General features: G+C 40.3%; 1 protein-coding gene across 3 annotated transcripts in view; it reads left to right on the top strand.

Annotated features, from left to right (window-relative positions):
* Positions 1-7,984: 7,984 nt before the first annotated feature.
* LOC147457318 (BTB/POZ domain-containing protein At1g67900-like) overlaps positions 7,985-9,288 on the top strand; it is a 28,813-nt gene continuing 27,509 nt past the window's right edge. For 2 of the 3 annotated variants that reach the window (XM_086512238.1, XM_086512237.1), the window contains exon 1: positions 7,985-9,197. In XM_086512238.1, coding sequence (XP_086368364.1) covers positions 9,139-9,197 — 59 coding nt within the window. In that variant the 5' untranslated portion in view covers positions 7,985-9,138. The remainder of the gene's footprint in view (positions 9,198-9,288) is intronic. The other variant, XM_086512239.1, reaches the window with a different exon arrangement.

The following is a 9,288-nucleotide window of genomic DNA, read 5'->3' as shown; positions in this document are numbered from 1 at the left end:
ACAATGGTGAAGATATACTTTTGCCCCTTCTATGCTAGATTTTGGTATCACTTCCCTTCTGCACTCTCTCTATTACTTGTTTATTGCTTACTTCTATTTCCACACTTTCTCTTATTGTAAACCATGATCAATATTGAATCTCTCCCTCAATGAATATGATTTCATATGTGCCTTGCTTATGCTCCTCGAGCGCTCATCTTCCTCACAAAGTGTCAAAAACACGATTGCTATTGAAAATGTGGATACATGCGAGGATGCAATTTTTAGGTGCCTCTCCTTTTATAAGCTTACAGTATGCAACTAAAACAAAAAGTGTTTTGTGTTTTACTTAAACTCCTACATTTCTACTCACACTAATTGTTTTCAAGGATAGTCCCATCGTAAAATTATTTAATAATAATAATGTTGATAAGTAAACAAAAATCAATAAATAAAAAGAGTAAAGAAAAGAATTGATAGTAGAATATAGCTAAAAAGAGGCCAAAAGTGTATCTTTTGTAGCGTTGCTTTACTAGAGGTTTTCAATGCTTTGGTGACTTTGAAAATACAATAAAACTGATAAAGATGCTCCCGTAGCACTCGCTTCCTCAAAACCAGTAAAAAATGTAATTGTTTTGCTTAAAATGTGTAAACGTTTGATGATGCAATTTTGGAAGCCTCTTTGCTTTCATAAACTTGCTATGCATAAAGAATTTTTGTAATTGAACTCCAAAAATTGTAGGTAAAGTGCACTTATGTTTATCCTAAATATTTTTTAGAATAATTACATTAGAAATAGTAGGTAAATTTTACTTATGTTTATCCTAAACAAACTCAATTTATAATTACATTATAAATTGTGTTAAAGAATAATCATGTTGATAGCACTGTCAACACTTAAGCAAAGGCCACAATTTCCAAAACAAAGCTTTTCTTTCACTTTCTATAAACAAATTCATATTGAATAATCGATTTTGTGTGTGTGAGTGTGTGTGCACCCACGCACGCATGCACGCACCTATCAATGTCGACCATGTGTAGCATTGTGTGTCAACAAATTGCAACAAATAACTTACAAAAAGACATATATTAAGTGATTTACTATTGCATTATTTTGGCGACCAACATTAATACCGCAACAATTGGGCTACATGCATGACACTATCATATAGGGTTCACTTCCTTTGGTGAAAGATAGGTGCACATAGACCTTTTTTAACCATGTGAGTTAAGCAAAAAAATTGAGCACAGACATGTACATTGTGTATAGAGACAACTGTTGGACTTGCTTCCCAAGTGATGAACATGACTCATGCACTTGTAATGGTGGGCCTAGAGAGGTACATGGTTCAAGTCCTTGATTGAAGGATAGCTATATGAGGAGACAATCTCAATTGTGGGTGATGGTACATGGGCTACTACTACTTGGTGAGCAAGCTTTCTTGCATTCTCTTGACCTTTATAGATAAGCTTTCCTATTTTCCATGAGTTAATGCAAAAGCTGTTTATTTTTCCAACTACGCATCTCTTTATTCTTTACTCATCCATTGTCAAGTAGTATTTCAAGTGTGTAGGATTCAACTATCTCAAGCCCACACTTAGAAACATAAAGGAATTCTCTAAAACTTGCCCATCTGTAGAAGCTACTTTCATGCTTGAAAAAGTTGTTCAATGACTATAAAGTATTTGTCTATATGTGATGCCTGAACGTGTTGTGCTTCCTCAAGGGATGCAACCTAGTCAGTAGCCTCCCCTCTACAACATTGCTTAGCTAACCAAGTGACACACGGTTTCATTCAACACAATTCTTCTACACGGGCTTCCCAAATTTTGCAAGCAAAAAAGAAGTCATGTATGTGCTTGTGGGTCATGTATTGCATGTACAATTAAAGCTACGTATACATACAAGAGTTGATGAGCTTTTTAATCAATCACAAGGTTTGATAGGTTGATTTTCACTCAAGCTCTCATCACATTATATCTATACTATCTATAATGGGAGGAGGGATTCTGGCTCCCTCCCCTTGACACATGGCATAATTTCCTTGCTCCGGCCAACTCCGGTGGTGTGCTCTACAGCCCAACACTCTCTCCGCTCACAGAGAGAGGCAACAAAGCCACCGGTCATACTAGTTAAAACATTGATGTACCAATGCTCACATAGCATTGAAGTGGAAAATCCCAATTGTGATTTCATGGGCCCTTAATTTTTAAGGTTAAAAATTCGGGTTACCTCCTTAGATTTTTGGCATAATCTTATTTTTATCATGAGCTTGACCTTAAAAATCAAGGCAAAGTAAATGATTTCTTTTGACCAATGGATGTACCCCAAGATCGTCTTTATAACTTGCTTTGGGCATTCTTCGTTTCTTGTGCTCCAATGACTTTCCTCTTAAATTCATATCCAACACAATTGGTCATTCTATTCTTCAATGACATTCTCATTTATAGTCATTTCACTTTAATGCTAAAAAAGGAGCACTTATGGATAGCATTTACTTTTCCTCTAGCGATGCATAATGTGTGTGTGTGTGTGTGTGTGTGTGTGTGTGTGTGTGTGTGTGTGTGAGAGAGAGAGAGAGAGAGAGAGAGAGAGAGAGAAGTACAAGAAGAAGAAGAGGAGAATTTTAACGTAGTAGGAAACTATCCCAAGAGACCTTGAAGATGTATCCGACAAGGAGAGTTGAACTCAAGACCTATTATTCAAGAGGGAAATGGCATAACCAATCTACGACACTTGATTGAGAGGGAGAGAGAGAGAGCTCAAAACTTCCCCATGCAAGAAAAATCACTACCCTAGGCATGTGATTCATGTAGACAATCCTAAGATGGACAATTGGTCATTCTATTCTTCCATTGCAAGATTGCTAATTAACAGAGGTGTATCCATAGCATACTACACCCTGCAAGCAAGCAACCTACGTTAAAGGATTTTCTCTCTTTGTTTATTGTCGTAATAGTCTATCATTTAAAAATAAGGAAGGTGATTGCAATTCTTGAAAACATAATAAAAATTGGCAAAACTTTGGATTATTTCCTTTTCTTTATTACGATTAACCACACAATGAATGACTAGAAAAACTCACGACATGAAAGAAAATGCATGATTAAGGAAGTCAATCACTCAGGGTAATGGATATCAATGGAGCTTATTCATGTTCTTGTTTTTTTTTCCAGCAAAGCAGAGACGAATATATTAATAGAAGGAAGAAACAATAATTACAAGATTACCCCTCCACCTTGATGAGAGGAGAACCAAAAAGATGAACAATACACGCCCGAGAGACTCTCCCATACAAAATACAATTCTAAGATAGAAATACCACCAGACTTAAGGTCCAAGACCCAACAGAAAACCATCAAACTCCTATTCAACTCCGACCCCATGCAATGAGTTGATCAAGCCCTCCAGCTTTTCCATAAATTCTCTTGCTTTAGCCACCTCCGCATAAGCGTCCTCAATTGCTTGCTTGTTAGAAACAGTCATGTTGCGGATTTCCCGCCTTTTCCATTAACATTGCTGATACATGCTTTCATTTTCAATCCTAGGTACTTTGAATGCCTCAAAAAGAGAGTTTCCTTGTTAAGCACGAACATAGTGTAGTACAAAGGTCAAGTTACTTAGTTAACCACTAGGAAAGCACTTGAATAAAATTTTGTAACTGAAGGAATTTTGTTGTTGAATTTTTATTAGTTACGCAATTTGCCCCTTGCAAAGAACCATTAAAAACATACAAAATTTTTAAAAACGTGTGAAGTAAGAAATAATAATGTCTTTACACTCAATTTTTTATTTTTTTTATTTCTAGCAACACTCACCTTGTTAATAGTCTATGGGTATCTCACTCAAGAAGCAACAAAACATCCTTTTTAGGTCTAGTACATAGTATTAGTGAGGGGGGATGCCCGTGCAGCTAGGTCTTTCTCAATGGTATGCAACCCTTGTAGTATATGAAAGGGCAAAGCCACCTCCCTGTGTGTATGCATTTGTGATTATTGGTCAATTGTATGTAGCAATGTTCGCTGAGAAGAATTTTTGGAACTATACACAAGTCAGTTTCATGATTTTTCCAAGAGATTTTGAACTAATTTTTACTATTTTACGTTAATCCTCTCAAAATCTAGGCAAGATTTTCCAGTCCCCTCTTGCTCTCGAACAAGATTTCCAAGTCTTGAAGCAACAAAAAGCATGATACATGGCCCTTGGTCAATGGTGGGTAGCTCTCAATAACCATGACAATAGGAAAGGGAAAAGCCATCTCCATGTGTTGGAACCTTTTAATTATGTGCTAAAAGAGAGAACCCTCGACTATAGAGAGAGAGAGAGAGAGTTCAACAAATTGGCTAGAGTCCTCAACACCTTTTGCCTTCCATGTTCAAGGCCCCCTCTCTCTCTTTGGCTTTCATAATAATGCAAAAGCTGTTGACAAGACAAAGAACGTTGTAAAGACTTGCATGCCTTTGAGCATACTATCATCAATTATATAGTAGAATCTAATAAATAGGCTTGTTACTTACTATATGTAACCCCAATTCCAACTATGGATTGGACTCATTGGAGATTCACCAAGGAATTGTTTGATAGCTATTGGAGGTTTGAAAAGGCACATGCTCCCAAGGGCCAAGGGGCCTCCCTCTTGCATGTGAAAGAGAAAGATGGGACTTAGCGACTAGGCATTATTTGATGGGCACAACAGTGAAGAGGCTAAGGGGGTTAAAGAGATACCTTTAGGTTCTCACTTTTAGTGTACATCTTCCAATTGAAAATGAACTAAGCTAAAAGTAAAAAATTAAAATGGTCCGTCTTTGAGTTAAATTTTCACAAAACGTAATGGAAAGAAAACATTTTCATCACGATTGATTTATAGTGATATCAAAAGAGTACAAACCCTTTAAAAAATGAAAACCATAAAAGAAATCTCACCCTTCTTTCTTTTAGAGAGATAAACAAGGGAAAGCACCTAACTAACAAATACTAAAAACATAGTCAAATTTATGATTGTTTTGAGTTGAGAGACAAATCACATCAAAAACTCATCATCATTCTCGACTTCGCAAGAAACGTTCCCCCCCATCACATAGTCCACCTTCGACAGGGCCAAAAGACGGGTCATTGCACCTTGCCCACATCACATAGTCCCTCCTTTCCATCGGCCAACATACTACTACACCTTAATTTTCAAGGCCAAAATTTGGGCATCCAAGTTATAATCCCGGTAACTAGCTTGGATTTTTCGAGATATCCGGTCCCTACTTGATTCATTGTAAAGAGTGAAGTCCAAGGAAATAGTTTTTCAGTGGGGGAGAGGAGATACCTTTGTCTAGGCAAGTATTAAATTTATCTATTTGACTCTCACATGCTGAGATCATCCTTTCACACATAAAGCCATAGCTAGCATGGGGCAAGGTTACCTTTTCTCCCCAATTCCAACATAGGTGGCTGTGCTTGACAAAGTATTCAAAATTTGAATGAAGCAAGTGCGTTGGTGTTATCCTAATGTCAAAGAAGGGGGAAAAAAAAGGGGGGGGGGGGGGGGGGGGGGGGCAAAGTCAGCCTCAGCATCACTTTGTTTGTGCTGTCCAGTTTAAGAGCAACAGGATTATCTCTCAATTCTTTCAAGGGCTTTGACAATCTCTTTTAAAACAAGTGTCAATTAAAGTAAGCAAATTAGTTTAAAAGGGTACCCGCCCACAAAAAGAGAGAGGAATGTGATCAAACCCATTTGCTGATCTATGGAATTAAACTACTCCTCACAACCAATGTGCAAAAGAGCCCCTTAGAATAATCCCATCTTTTAAACCAAAAGCTGCCCAAAGCAAGGTCATCATGTACTTGCAATTCTCCTGCAAAGAGACAGCATCATTGGTTCACCCAAGCTTTGACAAAGAAGTGTAATCAATCTTGCTGATGTAAACAGGGCTTGACTAATTGTGTTCATACAGAATAATTAGGCTGTTGAGAGAGCCTCCTTGCTTGGAACCTTGAGCCTAAGTATATAGCTTAGTTCCCTATTTGTAGAAGAGACATTTATTCACCCACACATGTCAATAGTTCCTCTCTTGGCCTCACCTTACTTAGCCCATCACATCATGCAAGGAGCCAGCCCCACTTGGCCATCATCGCACTTCGACAGGACCATACGTGCACACACACGCACGCGCACTCAAGTACTAGCCTTAGGCTACCTACCCACATATCCACAACACACACACATCCAACATACATATGTGAGTACAAGGGAGTGGCCTCTCAACTATGGCTCAAAGGTAGGACCCTAGTGTATGAGGAAGTACACCCAATGTTTGGGGAAAATGGGTCTCCGCTTACATTTGAGCCGTTTAGAAATCCAATAATGCCAATCAAAAGGAAAAGGAAAGGGAGAAAATCATACAATAAAGTAAACATACGAGAAATGGGACCAATCTATCTACTAACAAAATATGGCGGAAGGGGGAGCTCTTTACACGTGTCGTAATCTGCGATCTGAAGGCTAAAGTCCAAAACCAAAAAAAATCCCTTTGCACGTGAAAGAGAGAGAGAGGGGGGGAGAGAGAGGTCGCCGAAGGCGACCGACCGTACTAGTACTATATATAAAGAAGGGAGGGATTCCGATAGCTCCCTCCCTTGTGTATCATACTCTTCTACGTCCGATGCCTTCAGGTGAGTATGCATTTGGGGGAGAGAGAGAGAGAAGGGGGGGGGGGGGGGGGGGGGGGGGTATAGACTAGTTTTGTAAAATTTCTTTCTAGGTCAAGCACTCAAATGGAATAATGTATATTTAGGAAGATGATTTTCTCGTGCACTGAGTACACCCAACAAATCAAAGCCACATAAGGCACTCCATAGGAGTTTTGGGACATACCCGACACGTTAGTCATTGTAAGGTGCCAAGGCCCCCATAACACTAGCTCCCACGGATGGGAATCATGGGATCGACGAAGGGAAAGGAAGGTGGGTATGCCAAGGCAAATGGAGGGTTGGAAAAAAGTCACCCACATTGGCTTCCACAATAGGCATAGGGATTCAAACACATCACCGCTTGGCACCACTTGTGGAATTTAATGAGCCCGTGGGATTACACTCATCCACACTAGCAATGGCCTTGCTAAAGCCACCATTTTTGCCAGTTGTTATTGGGGATGCAAAAACATAGTGAATTTATCAATTGTCGATTTAGTCGGTGAAGGTTCCACATACTAGTTAAACAAGTAATAAAATCACATCGAAGTGGCATCGCTAGTAGAACACTATTTTGAGTTAGTAGTCATGGTGCATCGGGCAAATGCAATAGTGTCAACAACATGGCCAAAAGCTCGAGTCACGACAATGCTCGAAATTCCTATTTGATGTCACCCAAAACCAACAAAGATGCAAGTTGTCACGAGACTGAAACATGTGGCATTGCCAGGAGAGCCTTTTTTTTTCGATTACGCAATGCGGAATCGAGCTTGGGTCAATTTTGTTGACATGCAACCACATTTTGCATATTTAACTTGGAGCTGGCAAAAGGAGATCCTGGGTTAGTTAAAAAAAAGGAGAAGCAAATCTTGTGTGGATTTTGGATTTTGCGGTTGCCCAAGGGATCAAGCAGGCAAGAAAGATCTGTCTGGAATTCAAGGTGTGCTTAAGATACCGTGTGATGTGATTAAGGCCATGTCTATGTCCCCTTTTAAGCTTTTTTTTCCTCATCCAGAGAAAAAATAACAAAAGGGGGGGTTTTTGATCATGGGGCAAACATGCATTTGTACAGCCAAGGAAAAGAAAAGATGGGTAAGATGGTGTGTGTCTGGGTGGAGAGAAGAAATGTGTGTGTGTGAGAGACAAAAGAGGAAGAGAGAGGATGTGTGTGCGTGTGTGAGAGAGAGAGAGCGAGTGGAGAGAAAAAATGTGTATCGCAGAGGAAGCGAGAAGAGAAGAAACAAAGAGGAATAGAGATCAGTGGATGTGTGATGTGAGAGAGAGAGAGAGAGAGTTAATGTGTGTGTGTGTGTGTCTCACACGTGTTATGGGCGGGTGCAAAATGGGACACCCTATGGGACATGCAAGGCAAAAGCAGAGAGTGGTGGGATGCGCACTACCGGACACCTTTCTGCTCGCACTGTCTGCTTGCTGTTCCTACTAATCGCAGCAAGAAACTGGCTAAAACCAGTTAATCAAAGCAAACCCATCACTGCCCATCTTTGTGGAGACGGATGCGAGGAAGATTAACCGGGTACATCCAGTCAATCAAGGGGCAAGCCTCTTATCCTTACATTTCGGGAACCGGATGGGAGACGATTTAACCCGCTGAGGAGCGCATGCACAGAGAGAAGGGGACCTCTAGCTGCTGACAAGCTCCACACGCGCGGCATTTTTGGACCCCCCCTCCCAAAAGAAAACAAAAACTCCTCTCCCGACAAACCCCACTGTTGTGGCATCCCAAGCCCTCTCGACTCTTTAGTCCTTTCCACCATTAACAGAGCTCCCCTGTTCTCTCTCTCTCTCTCTCTCTCTCTCTCTCTCTCTCTCTCTCTCACACACACACACACACACTTTACACTCCTACTTAGCTTTAAACAGAATTACCCAGATCAATTTTCTGCTTAATGTTTCTGCCCACATCATTCACTCACTAACCCACTCACTTGCTCGCTCGCCCACATACTCACACATAACAATTTTCTTACATCACGCCTCTCTCTCTCTCTCTCTCTCTCTCTCTCTCTGTGTGTGTCAACACGCGTCAACCTTTGCGTGATTTGTCAACCTTCATCTCAAGCAGTCAGCAGTAATATTAAACAATGGTTTTTCCATGGCTTCCTTTCTGCAAGATGCGACTAAATCTCTCTGTGAAGGCTTGCCGCATATAATCTCCTTTACAAACCACCCGTTTTAAGAAAGACTTTGTGTGTGCTTAAAAAGACTAAGATCAGAGAAATACTCTTCTTTAGCGTGACCCCACAGCTCAAGACCATTATACCTGTACAAAATCAAATGCTTCGTTTTTGCTATAATCTTAAATTTTTCTACCATCAACAAGAGCAGTAAGAGCCAGACATGGTTGTACTCACCTTCTTCAAGGGCTTATAAATTATCAGCAGCTACCCAAGTGTGATCACTGCTGATGCATCTGCTGTTGCCGCAATTGCTCTCGTTGTGGTCCACAGAAGGCTGCAATCATGAAGTTCATGAAACTAGGGATCAAGCCGGACACCTTTCAAGCAGTGGGCAACATCAGGTGAGTACGGTACACTCTTGTTTCAGCTAAATATATCCTTTCAGGTCATCATATAACAACCCCTGCATGCCATAGCTGCATAGCATGCGAA

Source organism: Adiantum capillus-veneris, chromosome 5 (assembly GCF_014529385.1).
Source record: "Adiantum capillus-veneris isolate H3 chromosome 5, ASM1452938v2, whole genome shotgun sequence".
Taxonomy (NCBI): domain Eukaryota; kingdom Viridiplantae; phylum Streptophyta; class Polypodiopsida; order Polypodiales; family Pteridaceae; genus Adiantum; species Adiantum capillus-veneris.
This window is presented reverse-complemented; position numbering and strand designations above follow the sequence as displayed.